The sequence below is a fragment of the Euprymna scolopes genome, chromosome 28, assembly GCF_053919585.1.
Source record: "Euprymna scolopes isolate OS-2025 chromosome 28, ASM5391958v1, whole genome shotgun sequence".
Lineage (NCBI taxonomy): Eukaryota > Metazoa > Mollusca > Cephalopoda > Sepiida > Sepiolidae > Euprymna > Euprymna scolopes.
Window position 1 is genome coordinate 104,515,535 of NC_136509.1, and position 26,221 is coordinate 104,541,755.

A 26,221-nucleotide genomic window follows, 5' to 3' on the forward strand; every position below is an offset into this window, starting at 1 on the left:
GACACATTTTCGTGCAGAAAATTAATCCCATCTCTCCTGACAAGAATGTACATGCGACTGGGGATCACCTGTGAATTTAACATTTCCTTGGCACTTCCTCCTTTAGAGGAGGTCGTTTCAACTCACCTATGGTGAATACTGCTCGCAAATATATATATTGGTTCATATACATAATATAAAACAACACAAACAAAATTAAATGGATTTGACATTTTATTTAGTCATAAATTATAATTTTTTTTTTTTAATTTAAAAACAAGTTGAAACAAAATTTAAAAAAAAAGTCACATCCACTTATTCCCATCTTTGCCACAATCTCATTGGTAATAGCAAAAGTAACAAAAATAAAGTTTAGATGAATAGAAAAGTTTTGATTTCAGTTCAACTTTCATATATATATATATATATATATATATATATATATATAATGTGTGTGTGTGTGTGTGTGTGTTTCAGTATTTATTTTAGTGGTGCTCAATAGATGAGTAGAGCTAAGTGGTAATATAAAAATATAGTTATGGTAAGTGAGCAACACAAAAATGTTTGTGTTTCTTTCTCAATTAAATTCGTTGGACTACCTGCAAATTAACCTGGCAAATTCCTTTGGATAAATGAAATAAACGCTTTTTTTTTTTTTTTTTTTTTTTTTTTTTTGTATAGCTCCTTTTGCCTGACGAATTCTTTAGGTGTAAGTGAAAAGATGCACAGGCATTTCATGTAGCTTACTTGTCATAAATATTTTTTGATACTGCTAATATATATATATATATATATATATATATATATATATATATATATATATATAATGATTGTATCGTAGTTTCTTTGATGTAAATTCATTGAAACTCCAATGTTTAAAGTGCTTAATGACAAGCAGAACGTTATTATAGTATGTTTATTTATACAAGCATTATTGACTACTTATGTGCATACATGTTTCTACTGTAATTTGCTAAAACTCTTTTAGCGTCATCGGGCTGAATGTAGCCAAACTGAAGCTTACTTCTGACATGATTCCAAAATTCACTCTTAGTTTATGTAAAAATCTTGCTGTACGGTAATAAAAGGGGAAAGTTGATAGAATTTTATACAAAAAAGTATTGCGCCGTCTAAAGCCCCTGTCATGCTCTCCTTAACACATGAACCCCTTTTCTCTAACCTTTTTCCTCTTTTTCTTTATTATAATTTTCCATTTCTTTTCAAATAACAGGACATTATCTAAAAGAATGACTATTTAAAGTTTGGTTTCATGGCAAAAGATCCGGCCTGATAACGCTGCTTCTCTTAAAGAATTCCAACAAAAACATGCATGCATTTATGTAGACAATTATGTTTGTATAAATAAACATACACGCACACACACATTTCTGTTTGAATCAGGATATACAAGTTAACTTGAGGAATTCTTTAGGTGGAATAAAACAAACGTTTCTGCGTAGCTCACTTGTCATAACTAATATATATATATATATATATATATATATAGTAAGCAGAAATGGGAAATTCGATGTTTGATGTGAATACTCTATTAGTCTCTTCCAATGTTGTCATGACGTGTCAGAATATTCACTCGTTGTTGAAGTGACGTCACCTGCATCTTTAGTGACGTAATCGTGTCTTCCAATTCCTAGAAAAAAACAATTAAAACTAACCATTAATGGGATGAAAATTTTATTTTAACAAGAACAAAATTCCTGTAACAACAACAAAACAAAACCTTCTCAACCGTCGACTGTCATGACAACACTTTACCCAAGAGCTCATCCTTAAAACTCCTCAGCTTTACATTCACAAGCAACATGAATTGGAACAAATACAGTGAGGACATTGCCAAGGCTGCTGTGTTAGAAAACTACTCTCCCCTGTATCCCATATCTTTACGAAGCCATAATTCACCCTTCCATGGTGTATTCATGAGTTGGTGCATCTACCACTAGTTTCTCATTCTTAAACAGAGTCCAAGAGGCTTAAATCTAATAGGTCAAGCACCAACCTCTATCCGATTGACGCAATGTTCAATCACTGTGTCTGTTTTACTAATACTTTGGGAGAATGTGCTCTGATAAACTTTTAGCACTTGTTCCTCCTCGTCTAATCTGACAAGCACAAAATTATTTTCTATCACTGTTGAGGTTCCTAGATGATGGAAAGCCTTCTACTCTCCGAGTTTCTTCCCTCGGACTGGTAAACTTTTGAATTTCTTCTGTTTTCTACTTTCCTGATTGTACTAAACTACAGAAGTTTATTTGGATTCATCGGACTACTGTTCTCATCTGGAGTGATTTTCACAACGTTTTGGTCGATGTAACCTCCGACCTTCTTCAGGTGTATCTTGTTGAACTTGCTACCTCTGTGAAGTAAATAAAGGGTTACGTTTGAAATTCCGTCCAAGTTCCCAAGTTTGGCAGAAACATTCCCGAGTTTAACAAGATACACCTGAAGAAGGCTGGAGGTTTCATCGACTGAAACTTTGAAAATCACACAAGATGAGAACAGTAGTTCAATGTAAATAACCAATCCTCATCTCAAAAATTTAGAAACGTCATACAGAAGTTTCAATGTAATGCGAACAGACATCTTGCTTCTCAACTCCCCACAGTTCCTTGTTAGACATAATGTGAAAAAATAACACCTTTCATCCAAGTGACAATTTGTAAGAATGAGCCAAAGTCTTATGTGGGCTTTACTTCTTCATATTGTATGAAGGATTCCTGTAACATTGTATCGCAGCTGTATGCAAATGACGTCACCATAAGAAAAAGATTATAAAAAGAACGTGTGCACAGACTGGAGGATGTTTGACAGGTCAGAGAGAAGGAGCACGATCACGTTTTATTCAGGAAAGTACCTGGAAATGTCATTGTTAAAAAAAAAAAGGAGTCGAGTTATTACTTGGCTTCTGTTCCCTGCGACATACTCTGCTACAACGTGTTGGGTCCCGGGCGTTTACATGTTCACGCGTGTGTAAATATTACATTCTCAAAAGCATGGAAACATTTGTAACTTAAAAACTAATCATTTTGAAATTTTGCATGAGGATTTCTGGGTAGTGAGCATTCAGTTGGTGTTACAATACTTTTAAACGAGAGGAAGATTGTTTTCTGACTATAAACAAAGTGTAGTATCTGTTCTGATGTTACACTTCGATTATTTTGTCCTTAGTGAAGGAGAAATATTTCTAAATTGAAGAATTTTTTTTACTTTTGTTCCAATCCAGAGTGCCTATTTTTGGAGTCAGATTTTCCCCTACATTAAAAACTGATCTTGTGTCTAACTTTGCCCTCATGGGTAGACAAGTAAATAAAAACAAGAAAAAATTGAATTTGAAATGTAAAAAAAAATGTCTATTAGTGTTGGGACAATTAATGGGAATCTGGAATCTGAAAGATCAGAATTCTTTGGGGTATCAGAATCAGAAAAAAATATCCTAATTACCAATTCCAGAAACGATTCTTTTACTTTTTTTATGGTGCTTATGCATTTATGTTAGCGTGCTATTTTAAAAAAAAATAGTATTTTCATGTTAAATTCAGCTTTTATAATATTTTATTAAATTGTTAGGTGAAAGTACAGATTAATTACTAAACACCCTCCCTATGTTAAGAATGACTTTCAAAATAATAACGTTATTTCAGCACGGTAGCATAAGTGTATAAGTACGTTTTTTTTATTTTTATTATTTTAACACTTAATGTTTTTTAGTATTGCTGGCAGAAATGGAAAAATCTAAATGGAAATTTCACAAGTTTATGAAAATCTCGAATACGATACATAAAAATTAAAGACGTTTCCCCTAAATCCCCCAACTCCTTTTTTGTAAGACGATTTTAGAATCAGGAATATAGAACAGAATCGGTAATTATATTTGAATTGTTAAAGGAAGTAGATAGTGAACCATAGGTTTACTTTCAGCATCTTCGTAATTTTTGTTTCCCTTATTTTATCGTTTCGTCTTCACATTCCATGAGCGATGTTTCTTACAAAGAAGGGAGACTTGCTGTTTTCAGAGTTCGAATCTATCCATTGACTAGTTTTTGACTGTGAAATAATATATAATAATAATATATAATAATAATATATAAAAATAATATATAATAATAATATATAAAAATAATATATAAAAATAATATATAATAATAATATATAAAAATAATATATAATAATAATATATAATAATAATATATAAAAATAATATATAATAATAATATATAATAATAATATATAAAAATAATATATAATAATAATATATAAAAATAATATATAATAATAATATATAAAAATAATATATAATAATAATATATAAAAATAATATATAATAATAATATATAAAAATAATATATAAAAATAATATATAATAATAATATATAATAATAATATATAATAATAATATATAATAAAAATAATATATAATAATAATAATATATAATAATAATAATATATAATAAAAATAATATATAATAATAATAATATATAATAATAATAATATATAATAATAATAATATATAATAAAAATAATATATAATAATAATAATATATAATAATAATAATATATAATAATAATAATATATAATAATAATAATATATAATAATAATATATAATAATAATATATAATAATAATATATAATAATAATATATAATAATAATAATAATATATAATAATAATAATATATAATAATAATATATAATAATAATATATAATAATAATATATAATAATAATATATAAAAATAATATATAATAATATATAAAAATAATATATAAAAATAATATATAAAAATAATATATAATAATATATAAAAATAATATATAAAAATAATATATACGGCAAAATCACATTTACACAACAGTTCTCATCAGATCACTAAAGTTAAGCAGTGTTGAGCCTGGCCAGTACTAGATGGGTGACCATTTGTGAATTCTATGTGCTCTCCACTTATCTCGGCATTGTTTCCATCCAGTCGTCTTGAATCTCCATATTTAACAACACTAACTCCGGAGAGGTATGGTTAGAGATTGGGCAACTTTTGCCACAAAAAATTCTACGCGCTGAATATTTTCATTACGGACTAAGCAACATCGCCTAAAGAAGTCTCTAATTACTAGTAACTGGCCACCGAAACATGCTCATGAATGTGTAGCGACATAGTAATGCTTATGTAAAATAAATAAAAAGTATATCTTGCCCTCCTTTGGTATTGAGCACTCTGGTATTAATCTTGTTAAAACTTCATTGGTTACTTTGCCCCTGGAAAATATTAACCTGGAATAATGTTTAAACTTCTTACATTAAGTGGCATCATGCCTTGTCTGGAATGATTTCCATAAATATTTGTAAAAATATTGAAATCGTCCCATTACTAGTGTTTATGCTTGTAATGTATGAGTGTGTGACAATGTAGACCTGTGTGTTTGCATTAGAATATATATATATATATATATATATATATATATATATATATATATATATACACACACACACACAACTGTGCTTGGTCGTGCAGTTTGTTGAGAATTTGTTAGGGATTCTTTGACCACTTTGAAACAGTGCAGACATTGGCATGTGTGCTGCTGTTTGTCAAGGTGTATTTATGATGGTAAGTTATTTTGATTCTAATTTTAGCGTTTGAAATATTGTGAATACAAAAAAGATGAGAATAGTAATCCAAAAAACCGAAATTATCAAATCCTCATCACAAAAAAAGTGTCGAAACAGTCTCCAAGTTTTTATTTGTATTATCTTTAAGTACTTTCCAATGATTCTATCCAATTGTCTAATGTTTCTACTGAATGCCACGATTAATTAACGGAACAGGACATTTTAATTGAGGTCCAATTAACGAAGTTTTAATTAATGCACTAAAATTATCGAGAAAATTGAAATTTAATTAGTTCCGTAATAAAGGAAAATTTCAAAATAATTTTCAATTGTTTTTCGTTTTCTTCCTATTATTAAACAGTTGGCTAAAAAAATGCCTGACTGACAAAATCGTTTTGTTTTTTTTACACATAAGTTCACAAAATATGTCTACTAGCAGACATCCTTGACATTGCCTAAAAATACAGGGTGGAACGATAAAACTGTCACTCTGAAAAAGACATGATTTCATTTCTGTTTGATGAAAACCGGTTTTCTTTTTTATTGTAGACCATCTACTAGTTGGGCAGTTGTGTACACATCCCAAAAGTAATAGGAGCTTTCTATCATGGCGGAAAATGATACAATGTTCAACGAGCAAGGTCGGAGATTCACTGCTGTACAACTCCTGCTCTCTACTGAACCAAGGTATGACAACAGGACCATTGCCAGCATCCTCAAAATGCATTGCTGGATTGCCATGAATAACAAGGATGTGTTCAGGGTGATGAAAACAAACTTTTCGGCCACGGTTATGGTCTTTGGTGTGGTTTGAAATGCAGGCCATATCCTGCGACCTCACATCTTCAAAGTCTGTTTGAAAATGAACACCAAAGTGTACCTGGATGTGCTGAAGAGTGTGGTGATCTCTTTGTACAATTGATATGTCAGCAGGACTTTGCGCCAGCCCACAAGTCTAAAGAGACCAAGGCTTGGCTTCAGAAGGAGTGCTACGACTTTGTACCCTTCTCTCACTGGACCCACCTCCTCCTCCGACCCGAACCCACTGGACTACTTCGTTTGGTTATGCATGAAGAAAATCACCAACATAACCTCCCACAACAACTAAGCCAGCCTGATCGGTGAATATTCACTGAGCTCTTGCCAGTGGTTATGGAACAGGCATACTTCTAGTTCCGGATCTGTATCAGGGTGGTGATTGAGGCTGAAGGCGACGACATTGAATAGATGTCAGCTCTACTACATAATCAAGTTACCTGAATTGATTTTTTTCAAGAAAATTTTTAAAATAAAGCTGTAGTGTCGTTTTCTTAAGATCAACAAATGTATCGTTCCATCTTGTAAAATAGACACCCGTGTATCATTGCTCCCACTTCTACACTTTAATATAATTTTTATCTCTGAACCGGACATTTTACTCCATTAAAAATGAACAAAAATTATAACCCATTTACTAAGAATGAATGCTTTATGCTAAATTGCTGATTGACTATGGTTAAATCTGTGCTCATGTTTCATTAAATACTAATCTCTATTAAGCCCTGACTGTGTATCGAATGGATACCATAATACTTAGTTTGCTGCACCTCATCATAACAAAGTTCATACAAAATTTCAGTCAGATCAAGCCTATAGTTTCTAAGAAAAAGTGGAACAGACAGACTAAAAGAAATATAATGTAGATTACTATGATCCCTCGATGTACATACTTTCAACTAACGTGAGAAGCGGCAAAATCCTACCCCTTCACTGTTGAGGACCTTAGATGTTGGAAAGCCTTCTACTCTAATGGTTTCTTCCATCGAACTTCAACTTTAAAATTCCCTCCTTGTTTCCTGCTTTCCTAACATGCAGAAGTTTAAATGTAATGTGAACAGACATCTTGCTGCTAAAATCCTCACAGTCCTTTGTTAGATTTGATCCCAAAATAGTAGCTGCTTACGTCCAAGTGTCAATCTACCTAACTTGGAGTTAAAAAGAGTTTAAAAAAAAAAATTTCTTTTTAATTTTTAAAATCTTTTAAGTTAAGCATTTTAAGTTCTGCAACAAAATCTATATATCTATAAATGTGAGAATATATGTGTGTGTGTGTGTGAAGACACTTCTTAACCTATACACTCATCGAAATTTTGATCTATATATTTGAAATATAGCATATAGGGTATTCAGACATGTCGAAAACTTTTTAATCGGTTTTAATCCAGGAAAGAGTTGCTAAGGGGTCAAAATTGAAAAATTGGTATGTGGGGAGGGGTCAAGAGATTTTTATCTGTTAGTCAACTGTTTCACGAATGCGCATGCGCAAATTGTTCACATAATGTTAAGAACAAGTAGGTTTGAAAACACTTTAATAACTATTAAGCCAGTCTAATGGTTACCGTACTTGACTCGCTGTCTTTAGGTTTTCGTTTTGATCTCAGATCGAGTATTTTTAAAAAAATTTTTTTTTTACTTACAAGAAATGAACTGTTTAGAAAAAACATAATACTTGCATGCACATGTCTTAGTTTCTTTTGTGTTTTTACTTTATTTTTTTTTTTTTGTTTATTTATTTTTTTTAAGGAATTTAACATTACGTTTAATACTGCGCAACGCCGGGTACATTTTCTAGTAAAAGTTAAATTTGAAAATTCGGGAAAATCTTTTTCAATCACCAAATTTAAAAAATCTCATTCGGAACACCAGTAAGTTTCATTGGATGTCCTGCTGCCTTGCAAACTCAAGGTGTTTAATCTAATCGCGGCAATGGAGAGGCATTTGTAAAATAAAGTCAGTTCATGGTGATCCCTGACGTAGCATGTCATTAGTAGATAAAGATTGTTAAGGAAGTCTCTCGTGGTTAAGCCATCGCTCCACTCGTCTCCATGACGATTGGTTAGAATACAAATCTGTTGCAAAGACCAGCGTGTTTTGATCACTTGCAGTTCTTTGCTGGCGTGACTGCATATCCGAAATTATTTCCTCTTTTAGATAATATAAGATAGTTTTCCTAGTAATTAGTAATGCGATGATTCCAATATTTTCCCCCAGATTCTGATGCGATTATTGATTCTTTTTTTCTGGATTCCAATACAAAATCGCCTAATCTTTAAAAAAAAAAAAAAAAAAAAAAAAAAAAAAAAAAAAAAAGTGGTGTTAGTAGAAAGTCCTCATCTGCCTTTAACACTCGAAAAATATCTATATATCTATAAAAGTGAACGTGTCTGTGTACATTTCCCTAAGCAATAACTCTGTCAACTTTTAGTCTACAGACTCGAAATTTGATATACAGGGTACTGAGATTTGGGAAAATCTATGTGATCGGTTTTCGGCCACAAATTTGGCTGTTAAGGGGTCAAAGTTCAACGATTTGACCTTTGAAAACTCTACCAAACTCCTCCCACAATTTTGGGTCTAAACACTTGAAATTTTAGATATAGTTTCCTTGGACATGGATCTAACTTAATAACTTAATTTGAGCCCAAAATAATGTTAAGGGGTCATAACAGGAGTCAAAGTTTAAAAAAAATTGACCATTTTTTTTTTTTTTTTTTTTTTTGCTCAGCATACACCTTCAAACAGCCGGGCAACGTCGGGCACCCATGCTAGTATATCTATAAAAGTGAACGTGTCTGTGTATCTGTGTGTCCGTGTGTCTGTCTATCTGTGTACATTTTCCTACGCAATAACTCTGTGCATTTTTAGTCTACAGATTCGAAATTTGATATACATGGTACTGAGATTTGGGAAAATCTTTGATTGGTTTTCGGCCAGAAATTTGGCTGTTACAGGGTCAAAGTTCAATGATTTGACCTTTTGAGAACTTTACCAAACCCCGCCAACAATTTTAGGTCTAAACACTTGAAATTTTAGATATAGATTCCTTGGACATGGATCTAACTTAATACCTTGATTTGAGCCCAAAACAATAAATTTTAAGGGGTTATAATAGGGTTCAAAGTTTTAAAAAAATTGACCTTTTATTTATTTTTTATTTTTTTTTTTTGCTCAACATACACCTCCAAACACCCGGGCAACGCCGGGCTGAAATGCTAGTATATCAATAAAAGTGAACGTATCTGGGTATATTTTCCTTCGCAATAACTCTGTTAATTTTTAGTCTACAGACTCGAAATTTAATATACAGGGTACTGAGATTTGGGAAAATCTATGTGATCGGTTTTCGGTCAGAAATTTGGCTGTTAAGGTGTCAAAGTTCAACGATTTGACCTTTGACAACTCTACCAAACTCTTCCAACAATTTTGTGTCTAAACACTTGAAATTTTAGATATAGGTTCCTTGGGCACGGATCTAACTTGATTTGAGCCCAAAACAATAAATGTTAAGGGGTCATAATAGGAGTCAAAGTTAAAAAAAATTTTACCTCTGCGGTCTCTACCAAATTACTCAGATAATTTCTGGTCTAAATATTTGAAATTTTACATGAAGGGTATTCAGAGATAGGGCAAGCTTTTTAATCGGTTTGGGTCGAAAATTTTTAGTTACCAATATATAAATATATGTATTATGTTTGCATGTCTGCCTAAAACCTTTGACAGAAGCGACGGATTTTATCAAGATCAGTATCATTTTTAAGTTCGACCTTTCAGACGACAAATTTCGAAAAATTGGCTAAAACAGTAAGATCTCCATATTCAGCTGGGCACGTTTCTACAGGGGGTTCGCTTTTTCCACCGATATTATTGAAAGTCATCCTCTCCGTTCGATTGTCTAGCCTTAATTTAAACCTACGTCACTTCTGGTTTAGTGGTGGTCGTAACAGCAAAGACGTCAGGTTTTTTCCCGTTCCTTTCCTCCTTCGCGGTACGGGTTCGAGCTTGCCTTCCTACTACCACTTATTTTTTTTCTCAACATACACATTGCAACACCTGGGCAATGCCGGGCTGAAATGCTAGGATATCTATAAAAGTGAACGTGTCTGTGTGTCTGTGTACATTTTCCTATGCAATAACTCTGTCAATTTCAAGTGTACAGACTCGAAATTTAATATACAGGGTACTGAGATTTGGGAAAATCTACTTGATCCGTTTTCGGCCAGAAATTTGGCTGTTAAGGGGTCAAAGTTCAACGATTTGACCTTTGACAACTCTAACAAATCCTCCAACAATTTTATGTCTAAACACTTGAAATTTTAGATATAGATTCCTTGGAAATGGATCTAACTTAATAACTTGATTTGAACCCAAAACAATAAATGTTAGGGGGTCATAACAGGAGTCAAATTTAAAAACAAATTTTGACTGCTGCGGTCTCTACCAAATTACTCAGACAATTTCTGGTCTAAACATTTGAAATTGTACATAAAGGGTATTCAGGGATAGGACAAGCTTTTTAATCTGTTTGGGTCGAAAATTTGAGCTAAAAGTATATAAATCTGTGTATGTTTGCATGTCTGCTTAAAACTTTCAACAGAGGCAACGGATTTTCACAAGATCAGTATCGTTTGGAAGTTTAGCGCTTCAGATGACAAATACTGAAAAATTGGCTAAAACATTAATTCCTTCACCCTCAACCGGACACTTTTCTACAGGGAGAAGTCGCTTTTTTCGCCGATATTTTCGAAAATCATCCTCTCTTTTCGATTGTCTAGAATTTTAACTCCGGTTTGGCTGTAGTTGTAACAGCAAAGACGTCACGTTTTTTTCACGTTCCTTTCCTCCTTCGCGGTATGGGTTCGAGCTTGCCTTCCTACTACCACATTTTTTTTTTTTTTTTTTTTGCTCAACACACACCTCCAAACACCCGAGCAACGCTGGGCACCCATGCTAGTATATATATATATATATATATATATATATATATATATATATATATATATATATAGTGTTATAATGGAATAATTCCAGGAGGAAATCCGGGTATGAGAGCTCAATGTGGTAAACAGAGCAATAACATAAAAATATAACACGGAAATTACATAATTGTTGCATCGACAATTATGTAATTTCCGTGTTATATTTTATATATATATATATAAAATTTAATTGCTCTCATTCATGTATTGTGTCCAAGATTTTCATTTTGAGATTTTCATTTCTTTCACTCAAATGTTTCTGATTCTGATGTTCCAAATTTTCTAATTTTTCCGAATTCCAAGTCTGATTTATTGTCAGATAACAAGAATGATTAACAAGAATGATTAACAAGGATGATTAACAAGAATGATTATCAAGGATGATTAACAAGAATGATTAACAAGGATGATTATCAAGAATGATTAACAAGAATGATTAACAAGAATGATTAACAAGAATGATTAACAAGGATGATTAACAAGAATGATTAACAAGGATGATTAACAAGAATGATTAACAAGGATGATTAACAAGAATGATTAACAAGGATGATTAACAAGGATGATTATCAAGAATGATTATCAAGAATGATTATCAAGAATGATTATCAAGAATGATTAACAAGAATGATTAACAAGGATGATTATCAAGAATGATTAACAAGGATGATTAACAAGAATGATTAACAAGGATGATTAACAAGAATGATTAACAAGAATGATTAACAAGGATGATTAACAAGAATGATTAACAAGAATGATTATCAAGAATGATTATCAAGAATGATTATCAAGAATGATTATCAAGAATGATTAACAAGAAAAATCTTGCGGAATTTTTAACGCAAGATATTTTTATGTTACTGGCATAAATACACTTGTTTTGCGTTGGCAAAAGTTTGTTTATTCTGATGGTGCTTATTTCGATCAATAAATTTTTGTCTTAGCCGAGATATGTTCATCTCAATTTAAAAGTTAAAAACCGCAAGAACTTTCTCATCAACCTTATATTTATTACCAAAATGCCAAAATTTTAACTTAAAAAATACTAACTTTCCAACCTAAAATGCATCAAATATTATTTTTTTTTTTTGCTTTCCCTTTTACAGAACTTAGTTTTGCCTTACAAAGACAAAAACAATTTTCCTTTACAAAACAACCAAACCAAACACCATGAATAAATATTTGAATATATAAAGAACTTGAAGCATAAAAACTTTGATCAAAACGACTGAATCCGACATTAAATAACCCGAAAAAGCGTGGATATGCCACAAAACAAAGCAAACTACTAAAACTAATTAAAACTAATTAAAATAATAAAATTTAAAAAAACTCTTACGCGATGTACAGTTGAAGGCATGAGACCTTTGATTCGCTCTTCGTATTGCAGGCAAACTTGTGTCATCTACAAGAAAAAGAAATCCATGAAATTCACTCTAAAATTAGACTTAACCGAACACTTCCATCAAATCTTTTGTTAGGGTCACCTGGCAAATTGTTGGATCATTCTATTGCTCCAGAAAGTTTCTCGCTTCTGACGCAGTTCACTACTTGTGCAACATTGCAGTTACAAATAAAATAAAGAAATAAAAATCCGCATTTTTTTCTTAACAAAAGCATTTATTACCATCACTCTCCCGTCTCGACAAAACTTAAAAAATCTCTTACCATCGACCTTCTCGCCTGGTGTACACTTTTCTTTAACCTCACACTGGCATTAGCCAGGCATTTCTCGTCTGCAATTTTACACGTCCATTTTCTTTGATGCGCACTTTGCTTTTCTTGCAAGCACGTGGTGTCCTTTTTCTCTTTATCTCCTCACCCCAACTCACGCACACTTCCTAATTTGCATATGCGCTTTTTCGGCTGCTGCTGCTCTTCTTTTCACAAGCCAGCCATCTATTGCTGCTGCTGATATTTTCCCATGCGCTCATATGCACTGTGTTACAGTTGTAAAAAAAACTCAAATATGTGCTAAGGTTGAGTGCTTTTGCCACATCTAGGGATGTGTTATTCTGAGCTGTCTTCCTTGCTTTCAAAGAATACAAAATCAACTTAGAAATCTAGTGGGGAATGTCTCGTTCTGTTCCTTGCAACCTCTTTCTTGCAGAAGAGACGATAAGCTTTTCTCCGCTATGATTTTCGTGGCTGGTGCTCCACTGAGCTCTAATTTGACACTCCCTCAACCCTCATAAAACATTCATAACAAACACTCATCAGCTACAACCACTGTAATTAATTTTCCTTTCTTCCTCCTTGTATGGAAAACTAAATGGAACTTCCATGTGTTATATTACCGAGGGAGTATATTCCGGCACCAGAATATTACATATTCGTTATGTATAACATGGATTGATGTATATGTTATGCATGTGTTATGTATATGTTATACATATGTTATGTATATGTGTCTAACTTGTGTATCACCTAGTGGTATAAAACTTACAACAACAGACATAAATAACAGTTCTATGGGATTGTAACATCGGAGCAATCAGAGAAACATACCTGGTCCGTCCCTGATCTTGTTTGACAGATCATCGGAAAAACTACAAAGAAGATTCATCCCAATTAATCAATAAATCTCTGGTTGTCTTTTCAGCAACTTTTATTACCGATGTTTCCTCATTGGAAAGCTGCCGCTGGTTCTAAACTAACGCATTCTGATCTTGTCTACTGGGAGCCATCACCATCTAACTCAATTTGCTCTTTCTCACTCTAGATTCTTGACTGATCAAATCATTGCATCTTTTCCCAAAACTCTACCTAAAGTTCATGTCACTTTAAAATGACCTCTACGTAAGATAAGGTCAGACTCTAAATGTCAATCTATTTTAAATTATTGTTTATGTTCTACATAATTTTCTGTTAAACATCTTAACATGAATAATTTTTTCTGTAAATATTTATTTTGCTAAAACATTCTATTTTTACAAATATTACAATGATCATAACAATCGTCGACCTGGTACTTTCTAACACCTGAGCAAAGTTTCTTTCCAAGAACTACCGGTCTATGGAATACAATATCACACGGCTTTTACCAACTGATTACTGTCATATAGTGCATGTGAGTGCGTGGAAAGTATCAGTGGCAGACAAGTATGGCCAGCATGCGAAGAGATTAGCAACAGCAGCAGAAAAACATGCATATGCAAATTAGGAAGTGTGCGCAAGAAGAGGAAGGAAAGTAAAAAGAAAAAATGCAACACATGCTTGGAGATAAAGAGTAAGCATCGAGGAGAACGGGTGTGTAAAGACGCAGGCGAGAAATAGTCAGCATTCGACCAGCATGAGGTCAGTGAAACAAAGTGGACGTCACATAAAGCGAAGGCGAGAAATTGCTAGCTGTGGTTGTTGTGTAGTCGGAGAGGAAAAGTGTACACTGACCGAAATGAACATGTGGCAGTAAGAGATTTTTTTTTTTTTTTTTACTGGTGTCGAAAGTAACGGTAATAAAAATGTTTTGTAAAAAAAAAAAAAAAAAAAAAAAAAAAAAAAAGTTGCCGACCGGGATTTTTATTTTTTTCTATTCCTGTTTTATTTGTTTGTCCACTGTCGACGTAACGGCCATGTCATATTAAATCATAGTGGTTTTCAAGTCCAATGCTAACAAATTCTTGTTTAGCCGTCCTCTGAAATCAAATTCTTCCCAGTTTCAACTATTGCCACCAATTTTCAAGGAGTTCGTTTTGAACTGAAAGCCATTTTTAGTTTCAGAAGAAAAGAAAAATATTTTGTTCCAAACAAAATGCCAGTCGTCAATAATAAGTTTAGAATCATAAAAGGCAAGGAATGGGTAGTCGATCTGTACAAATGCTGGATGTAAAAGTCTGCAGACAGCAAATCTGGCCACAGGGGAGACAACCAAGCAAAAAAAAAAAATAAAAATAAGAAAAATTCATCCTAAAGCAGCAAAACTAAAGCTGGCTTGCCAGGACACTAATATATATATATATATATATATATATATATATAACCACATTTAGGCATATTTTATTGGTTTGAAAATATAGGTTCCTTTTTACCAATTGTCATAAAATATTTACCATAGAATACTAATCTCCAAAAAGCCTGCAAAATTTTATGTAGTTTTGGCCTATAGAACCAAAGATATGAGCAATTCAATATTCAATTTAACTACGATATATATATATATATATATATATATATATATATTCTTATCGTTGAGCACAATCAATTGAATTAAAAATCAGTCAATTGAGCTCGTATGTGCAGATCGCTCTGACAGACGGTAAAAACATTTTTTTTAAATAAATGTTTAAAATTCAAAAGCATTTTTCGCGGTTAATGGTAGCCGAATGGGTTAGGTCCTTGCTAATAAAACCAGGGATGGCTTCTGTTGTCGGGTTCAAATCTATCTACTGGTGTTAATGATGACCTCCTGCACTGATGATTCCCGAAAGGATGAAACACTAGGGTCTGTGGGTATTTAATAATTAGTTACTATAATAATTATTATATATATATCCTCCAAAACCTCTGGTCTTGATAGAGGGGAGACTAAAACTTGTTGCTATGGTTTTAAATGATCTGAAATAACAGCAAAGGGAGACTTGATTTCAAATATTTCATGTTATGTTACATAAGAAGGGCTGTATTTATTTCACATTCATATTGTTTATCACATGAAACTTAATATATAGGGTATTTGAACACATGCAAAACTTTATATTTGGGTTTTAGCCGAGGAAAATCGGTATAAGTGTGAAAATTAAAAAAATAAATAAATTTGCCAGGTGAAGATTGAACGACGACATTACGAATATGCATGCGTAACGTAATAGCTATTGGTCCATGTTTTAATTTTTAGCTTTGCAGCAAGCATGTATTCATAGCTCAGTCATTAACGTCAAAGGAAAAAGTAAATCGTAAGTTAAAAGTTTTGGTTTCGGTTCTCTCGCATGAGTCATTTCTTTTTCTTTTTTTTTTTTTCTTTTTTTAAAAGTTTTTAAATCATTACTATAGATTGGGTCCAATATAATATAATAAATACGAAATCTGCATTAATCAAAATATCATACTTAAGAAGCGTATTTTACGACCGGGCAATGCCGGGCGGCCTGCTAGTTTCTATCTCTTCTTCTCTTCTATTCTTCTATCTATCTATCTTCTCTTCTATCTATCTTCTCTTCTATCTTCTTCTATCTATTCTATCTTCTTCTTCTATCTATCTTCTTCTTCTATCTATCTTCTTCTTCTATCTATCTTCTTCTTCTATCTATCTATCTTCTATCTATCTATCTATCTATCTATCTATCTATCTTCTTCTATCTTCTTCTATCTATCTTCTTCTATCTATCTATCTTCTATCTATCTATCTTCTATCTATCTATCTTCTATCTATCTATCTTCTATCTATCTATCTTCTATCTATCTATCTTCTATCTATCTATCTTCTATCTATCTATCTTCTATCTATCTATCTTCTATCTATCTTCTCTTCTATCTTCTTCTATCTATTCTATCTTCTTCTTCTATCTATCTATCTTCTATCTATCTATCTTCTATCTATCTATCTTCTTCTATCTATCTTCTTCTATCTATCTTCTTCTATCTATCTTCTTCTATCTATCTTCTATCTATCTATCTTCTATCTATCTATCTATCTTCTATCTATCTATCTATCTTCTATCTATCTATCTTCTTCTATCTATCTTCTATCTATCTATCTTCTTCTATCTATCTTCTTCTATCTATCTATCTTCTATCTATCTATCTTCTATCTATCTATCTTCTATCTATCTATCTTCTATCTATCTATCTTCTATCTATCTATCTTCTATCTATCTTCTATCTATCTATCTTCTATCTATCTATCTATCTTCTATCTATCTATCTTCTATCTATCTATCTTCTATCTATCTATCTTCTATCTATCTATCTTCTATCTATCTATCTTCTCTTCTATCTTCTTCTATCTATCTTCTATCTATCTATCTATCTTCTCTTCTATCTTCTTCTATCTATTCTATCTTCTTCTTCTATCTATCTATCTTCTATCTATCTTCTTCTATCTATCTTCTTCTATCTATCTTCTTCTATCTATCTTCTTCTATCTATCTTCTTCTATCTATCTTCTATCTATCTATCTATCCATCTATCTATTAATCTTCTCTTCTATCTTCTTCTATCTATTCTATCTTCTTCTATCTATTCTATCTTCTTCTATCTATCTATCTATCTATCTTCTATCTATCTATCTTCTTCTATCTATCTTCTATCTATCTTCTATCTATCTATCTTCTATCTATCTATCTTCTATCTATCTATCTATCTTCTATCTATCTATCTATCTTCTATCTATCTATCTATCTTCTATCTATCTATCTTCTATCTATCTATCTTCTATCTATCTATCTTCTATCTATCTATCTATCTTCTATCTATCTTCTATCTATCTATCTTCTATCTATCTATCTATCTTCTATCTATCTTCTATCTATCTATCTTCTATCTATCTATCTATCTTCTATCTATCTATCTATCTTCTATCTATCTATCTATCTTCTATCTATCTATCTATCTTCTATCTATCTATCTTCTATCTATCTATCTTCTATCTATCTATCTTCTATCTATCTATCTTCTATCTATCTATCTTCTATCTATCTATCTTCTATCTATCTATCTTCTATCTATCTATCTTCTATCTATCTATCTTCTATCTATCTTCTATCTATCTTCTATCTATCTATCTATCTTCTATCTTCTATCTATCTTCTATCTATCTTCTATCTTCTATCTTCTATCTTCTATCTTCTATCTATCTATCTATCTTCTATCTATCTATCTATCTTCTATCTTCTATCTATCTATCTTCTATCTATCTATCTATCTATCTTCTATCTTCTATCTATCTATCTATCTATCTTCTATCTATCTATCTATCTATCTTCTAGATTTCATATAACTGTTGGTAAAAAGAAAATGGACCTTTTTTTAAAAGTCATAAGAGTAAAAAGATCTTATCTTTCCTTCCTTTCTTCCTCCTGTATATTATATTTTATTATTATTATTATTATTATCATTATTATTATTATTATTATTATATATTTTGATTGCAGAAATTCCCCTCTGTACCAAATTACCGTAGGTTTGCAAGAAAAGATGCCACATACAACTTTATTTTGTCTAAACGTTTACCCACCATCTTATGTAACTTTTTTACGGCGTTACATACACATTTAGTCGTGCTATTAAAATGCTATATTACATCTGTGGAAAACAACCATCACAATCGCAGCATTACAAGAAGAAGAAATCCGTACTTTTCTCTCTCTCTCTCTCTAAATTTAGTCCTACCACTGCTACCAATTGTCGGCGAGTACTATTCTGCATTTCTCTATTAAATTGCCATTACACCCTTCATAACTAGATGATTGCATACATATACATCATATACTCTTTCCAACTTACAAATCAAAATTAATAATTTCTCCCCGACAATGTTCCGGCTTTTACGATAGGCTGAAACCGACCATTTTCATATTCCAGAATGAACCAATTTAATACAGAAACAAACACTTGTAAACTTTGAAAAAACATGGCGGCATCATCCGCAATAGATACCACCACTAAAAAAAAAAAAAATAACGCTTATTTACAGATTTTTAACCACTCAGAAACAGACCTTCACAAATTGCTAAACTCATATACCGCAACAGGCATTCACATGTAGCAACTTTCATAATGACCATCGGATTTTCTGACATCGTTTATCTACACTAACGGGACACCCTAGCGATCGCTAAAAAGAAAATAACTATTAGCCGCTCATAAACATACACATACCTACTGATAGCCTTATTCCATGAGACTAACGTGTACAAGTAAAATAATTTCTATATACACACACCCTTAGGAATTCTCGAAACAAACGTATATATATCTATGGTTTTGAAATGAAAACACAACAAAAATCTGTTTACATTTGGGAGGCGAGAGGGTGTTGTGCCCCCACCCCAAAAGTAAACAGAATTTTGGTTTAATATTAAACGGTTCTTCTGCGCGCTTAATGTCGCCGTGTTACTTACGGAAAAACAGTTAATTAAAATGCAGAAACACCTGTTAAAAACTACACGCATTCAATAAATGTAAATTAACCAAATACGTGTTCCTTTTTTCAGTTTGTTTCTGTTGATAAATTCTCCATTGGAAAATAATTTTACTACTTGTTCTTTCTTTGGATTGAGTACGGATTTAACATGTTTTCTGTTGAAAAAAATTTAACTCTCTTGAATTGAATTGATATATTGCAAAAAAGAGTCAACAAACGAACAAAAATGTCCAAAAAAAAAAAATAATAAAAATAAATGTTACTATGACTAATAAAACTTACTTTTCTACCCACATGGCTCATTATTTTTTAGCACTTATTTCGGTGCTAGTGCACTTACTGATCCGCACTATTTTTTAAATCGTATTTCCAAGTTTAATTAAAGTTTTATGTTTTTTTATTCAATTGTAAGGTTAAGTATAGAATAGTTACAAAGCACCCTCCTCTCCCCATGTTAAGAATGGCTTTTTAAAATAATAACGTTATTTCAGCACGGATCAATAAGTGCACTAGTACCCTTATTTCTTTACAACTAATTACACAACACTTTAAAATTAAATCAATTTATTCAAACGGTCCTTGGGAAAAGAAATATGTAAAATAAAGTAGCGCTTATGCATGTATGTTACCGTGCTATTTTAGAAAATAGTATTTTCAAGTTAAATTCAAGTTTTACAAAATCTTTGTTTATTAAATTGTTAGGTGAAAGTACAGAATAGTTACAATAAACCCGCCAGTTTGGAAACATAAGTGCACACAACTGAAATTAATATTTTTTTATAATTACAAATTTAAATCATTACGAATTTATTTAAACAGTCCTTTATCTCGCTAAGCCAAACCCACCCTCCAATACATATATATATATATATATATATATATATATATATATATATATAGTAATTTATAAAATATATATGGCGATTAAGCTACACTGAATATTCGGCGTTTCATCGACTATAGGATTCGTCAGGCTTATTCTGTGGTTGTTTCTCGTTTTTATATATGTTGAGGATTTTAGTTAGCCAATCAGCTTTCTAGTATATATATATATACAAAACATCCGCCAGCCCGGTAACATAAATGCATAAGTACCAATAAAGTGATTTTAATATCGTATTCAGCTAAATCCATAACAAGTGGCACTTGATTGAATGGTTTATTTTATTGACGTTACACCGTAATTATGTGATTAAAATTTTAGCAGACGAAATAATTGGGAGGCAAGAGTCACGAATTCCATTTTTGTTTTCCTTTTAATAAATTTTTAGGTGGAAGCATAGATTAGTTACAAAACACCCTCCACTCCCCATGCTAAAAATGGCTTTCAAAATAATAACGTCTGGTAGAGACACAATAGTTACAAAACACGTTCCCCCTCTTCTCCGCAGGTGGGGAGGGTGTGTGTCCCCCCTCCCCCCAATGTAAACAAATTTTTTGTGAAATATTAAACGGTTCTTCTGCTAGCTTAATGTCGCTGTGTTACTTATGGAAAAACGATTAATTAAACTGCAGGAGCACTTGTTAACACTATGCAAGTTCTATAATTGATTACCCCCCCTTCCCAACAAAAATTGCACACTCACAATAACATATTCACCTTTGCTTATTTGTTTCTTTCCACGCGCACAAGTTTTATTGGGGGGGGGAGTAAATTTTTCCATTACATTCACCTCCACATTTTGCGTTACAATGACCATTTTTTAGGGTTTTTGTCTATCCTGATTACGAAAATATCATTCAAATTTTGCGCAGACAAGTGCTTCTAGAGATATAAACATGCATTCTGTACTGTAATTCAATGCCTGCCAGATTTGTACTCACGCGCGATACAAAAATCCACTTCTCTCTTATCGACACTGTCGCCAACCATAAAGGGGGTGCTCTGCTCTGATGTATGTTCTTTACATGGGGATGTTAGGCGATGTCTATTCTGAGGGGAGGTTGGTGATGTCTGTTCTGAAAGCCGTTCTTATCCTGGGGAGTTTCTATCAATCTAAACAGTCCATATACAGTGAGAATCCCTGCATCCTAAAAAATCTGTTTATACTTTCTATTCTTGTTCTAATGGACCATTATTCCTAATTTTATTATTCCATGGTACGCATTCCCTTATTTGCTTTTTCCAGATTCAAACAGTACTTGCAGGTTATCAATAACTGTAGTTTACTTTTTGGCAAAGGGGAGGGAAAGGCTTCTACCGGGCAATGCCGGTTAATGGGTCTTGCTAGTTATAGAATATGTTGGCACCCGCCTAAAAAGAATCAGAATTTAAAGTCCACAAGAAACGTTAATTTTTATAGTACCATATTTGATATATATAGCTTTTGTAAAAGTTATTTCAGTCAATAAAATCGTGGAAAAGCCTACTTTATGGCACGCCCCTCCCTCTGTTTACCTTTTCTTCATGGTTTGCCTCCTCCTCTTCCAGCTGCCTCCCCAGTGCTCGAACTTTTATGTGTTCATTGTTATATTCCTGTTGTAAAGCCTGGAAAGAAAATCGAAATAATCAGCTAAAATTTCAACGATAAACTGATTGAATTTGACGAAAAAATTTTTTTAATTCCCCCTCTCATCCGAATGAGCCGAGATGGTCATTAAAATACAGTTCCTGAGATTGTCTTGGAAACTATTTACTTCACCAACGATCCATTCTGTCAATCTTGTTACCCTATTCCTCACCTTCCCTCTATCTCTCTCTCTCTCTTTTTCTCTATTTTCTTCCATGCCTCTTGGTCTCCCCCGCCCCTTCTTTTGTCTCCATTTTCTTTTTCCTCGTCTCTTTTGTCTCTATCTTCTTTTCTTCCTTCTCTTGTATCCATCTCTCTTCCATTTCTCTTCCAACTCTTTTATTTTTATCTCTCTCCTTTTACTCCCTCTCTTCTTTTATCTCTCCCCTCTTTCTTGTCCTTTTCAATTATCTCTCTCCTCTTCCTCCTCTCTATATTTCTTCTTTTCTCCCTTTATCTTTCTCTCCTCTTTCTCCTTATATATATATATATCTTGGCGGACCTAAGTATCATTGTTAACAAATAACATTTTTATTAAAAAATTTAAAAAAAAAGTAGTTACATTTGAAAATATGTTTGTATAATGAAAAATAACAAAGATGTTTCTTGAATCGAAAGAAACTGATTAGTACCCCACCCCACCCCACCACCACCAAACACATCTGAGATTAATATCACTCAAACGATGTGCAGTAATAGACATAAATAACAAAAGGTGGGGGGGGTAAAAAATAATAAGTCTCAATAGACTGCTTTACGTACAACGAGAGTGTTTGAGTGTTGCCTTCGAATCATCTTAATGTCTTGCTCGTGTTTGCTTTGGTTGGCTGCAAGTTTCTCCTCGAATGTCACTCGTTGTCTGAAACAAAAAATTATCAACATCTTCATCTGAATGATCGCACTCTAACATTTTTAGTTTACAAAGTTTTTAATCAAATAGTGATGATCCAATAAAAAATTTTAAATTAAAGTGCAATTATATATATATATATATATGTTAAAATGCCTACACATACATCTAGAATAGCAATTTCATGGTTATGAGGGATTTTTTCTGAAGTATAAAAACGATGTTGTTTTTTTTTATTATTATTATTTCTTGATCCCAAAAAGTAGCGAAATAATAATAGAGACGCATGTATAAATGTACTAGCAGGACCCGTTTCTCGGCGTTGCCCGAGGAGATATAAAATGATGCTAACTAAAAAGGATTAAATATTCTTTTTAAATTGATAAGTTTTTCTTTTCTTTTATTTTTTAATTGTTTTGTTTGTTTGTTTTTTGTTTGTTTTCTTTTTGCGCGTAAGTGCATCCCATATGGGAAATTTATCTGAGATCTTGTTTTGTGGTTTCATATATATGTGAACTGGAAACATTTAATATAATTTATGTGTCTTATTTCAGAATGATAGCAAAGAAAATGAAGTTCTTATGTTAGTTTTGTAAATTAGTAAAATTGCAATTCTTTCGTTTTATTAAGCAGCGGTAAATTAAGAACGTGAAAAAATAATAAAGTAAATAAAAAAAATCGAACAATACTTTCATGCATATTAAAAACAGTTACAAATAAAATAGATATGCCAGCATCAAATTTTCCGTATAAAATGAGAATTTCTTCACCATAATAACCATAAAAGAACAATTAAATGCTTATGAAGAATTATTGGAAAATGTTGAAACCATTAGTTTTGTGATTTTTTTTTCTTTCAGTGAAAATATCCCTGAAGCATATCCCATTTTTTAACAAAATTACTTCAGTCTTCTTTTTAGACCGAAGTAATTTTGTTAAAAAATGCGATATGCTTCAGGAATATTTTTTTATTTACATGAATGTGAGCTGGAACCATTTAATATAATTTATGTGCTGTGGCCGAAAATGTCATTTTTGTTTTCATCTCGTTAATCATTGAAATTGTATTTTTCTAAAGTAGTCGGTTAGTTAAGAATCAAGACCCCCCACCTTCATCATGAAAGAAATGAAAAATATATTTGTACAAAATATGAAATCGTATATGAAATATTACTTTTTGTCCGATGAAAAATGAAACTGTCAATAAGTTCCCAATAAAGAAACAGTAAATTTTAAGGAATAAACATTTTAAAATACTTAAACTATTCGTTTTTCATCCTCTCTACACTTTCCTTTATTGATAATTCTTCTTAGGCAGAAGGAAATATAAATTTGTTCGGAATAAGTATTTTAAGATGCTGACACAATCTGTTTTGCTTTCCTTTATTCTTTCCTTAGTTAAGAATTCCTCATAGACTGACGTACGAGGTGCCTTAAATAAGTTTCCAGACTTTTTTGTATGGGCACTTTTATTGATAGTACACACGTGAAACTCAAGTCCCATTAAAAGTAATTTTCTCCGACTGCAATGCACTCGTTGTAACAACTTCTAGAACGCCCCATGGAAGTCCTTTTGTATGAGCGTGTCAATGACCTCATCACAGCCTCTTTCATCTCCTGAATTGTCTAAAAATGACAGTCTCTAAGGTTTTCCTTGAGCTTAAACAATAACCAAAAGTCACAGGGAGCAAGGTCTGTATTACAGGAAGGATGATCAAGAAATAACCCGTCAATGACAACCTGGATTTTTCTCTTGTCTAAGAAGGGTTTGATTCTATTATGTATTTGTCCAGTAATAATTTCATCTTCATGACAAGACCTTCATGCCCGACCCTATCAAAAGCCTTAGATATATTTCAGCCTACTGCTATTGTCTCCCATCCTTATTAGTGTGTGGTATATACGTTAAAAGATTACAATTAGGATATTTTTGGTTTACTTATTTCTCAATATAATGATGAATGTTTTGTCACTGTTCAATTAAACTATTTGACTCTTAAACAAATTCCTGTAAATATAACTTCAATTTTAGAATGTTGCAAAACAAAAAAAAAAAAAGAATTGTCTAAGACAGTTTCATAAAATTCACTAAAAAATGATAGCGTCAACGATCTTGTGGTTAGAATGGGAGGTCCCTCTTGGACATACTAAGAAAATGTGAATCATAATTAATGTTATTGAAATCATTCCCCCCCACACACACTGACATAGGAAACATGTTTATGGTTTACTTCCAACAACAAAAAAAGTTACAATATTTATTTTAATTTTTTTTACGACATGACTAATAAAGTTTAGAATAACATGTAATACAGCCTAAAACAAACAGTGACAATCTTACATTGTTATATTGCAAACTTTTAGCCGATAAGAAATTAAATTTTTTTTTTTTTTTTTTTTACTGAACGATGTTAAAGAATAGTTTTATCGGATCAATGTGGACAGTTATGTAGTCACTGGAAGTGAACAGTTTTGTATTGTATGTTTCGAAGAAGCTAACAAAACTGTTGTTTGTGGTAAACAGTTTGCAAATCTGTGTTGTATTATTGAATGTCTGATAAAGTTTTAAACCTTTTTATCAAAGCGAATAAGGATGGGCGCCATTTTTGATTTTACAAAACTGATGCGAAAATTTTTCGACAATTCAATCTGTTAAACGAAGGAACAGATCTGAACATTCAATCAGATTTATGGAAGTGAAAGAACAGGAAGACATTTTGAATAAGTATTAGATGAATGTTAATAAAACGGAATAATCATGGACATGTGTAATAATTGAACTCTATGAAGTGTTTTGTAACTGTGTCACCAGGAGAGTGAGAGTACATAATGATGTACTGAGTAAACATCCTCCGACCATCTGTAAATATAACTTGTTTGAGAGACTGATTTGTCTCGGATAAAATGTAGGAATTTTAGAATTTTAATTAAACTGATAATATGCAGAAAACCTGCATCAGCTACTGGTAGGTAGTGTCACTATTTTGGATTAATGTGTGTCTTTGTTTTCTATGTCTTTTGTAAAGGGAAATAATCGTCTCTATTTTATTAATATAGAAAAGGATAAATAGAAGAGAAGAAGAAAAGAGATAGATAGAAAAACATAATGTCTTTATATGGATGGATGGGAATAATCGTCTCTATTTTATTAAAATAGAAGATAGATAATAAGATAAATAGAAGATAGATAATAAGATAAATAGAAGATAGATAGATAGAAGATAGGTAAATAAAAGATAGATAAATAGATAAATGGAAGAAAATATTAGATTCTTTTAATTTATTTTATTGTATTTTTCTTTATGATGAGAAGCGCTTATCTTTGAAAATCTATTAATTTTATATATTCCTTGCGTGGACACTTGATAATTTAATAAATTTTCCCAT

At 31.8% G+C, this 26,221-nt stretch overlaps 1 protein-coding gene across 2 annotated transcripts in view; it reads right to left on the reverse strand.

Moving 5' to 3' along the window:
• Nucleotides 1–200: 200 nt before the first annotated feature.
• Nucleotides 201–26,221, reverse strand: part of LOC145249765 (centrosomal protein of 112 kDa-like) — a 777,157-nt gene continuing 751,136 nt past the window's right edge. For both annotated transcript variants that reach the window (XM_080111687.1, XM_080111688.1), the window contains 4 exons: nucleotides 22,747–22,843; nucleotides 21,873–21,962; nucleotides 12,734–12,799; nucleotides 201–1,627 (listed from right to left, as the gene is read on the reverse strand). In XM_080111687.1, coding sequence (XP_079967813.1) covers nucleotides 1,529–1,627; nucleotides 12,734–12,799; nucleotides 21,873–21,962; nucleotides 22,747–22,843 — 352 coding nt within the window. In that variant the 3' untranslated portion in view covers nucleotides 201–1,528. The remainder of the gene's footprint in view (nucleotides 1,628–12,733; nucleotides 12,800–21,872; nucleotides 21,963–22,746; nucleotides 22,844–26,221) is intronic.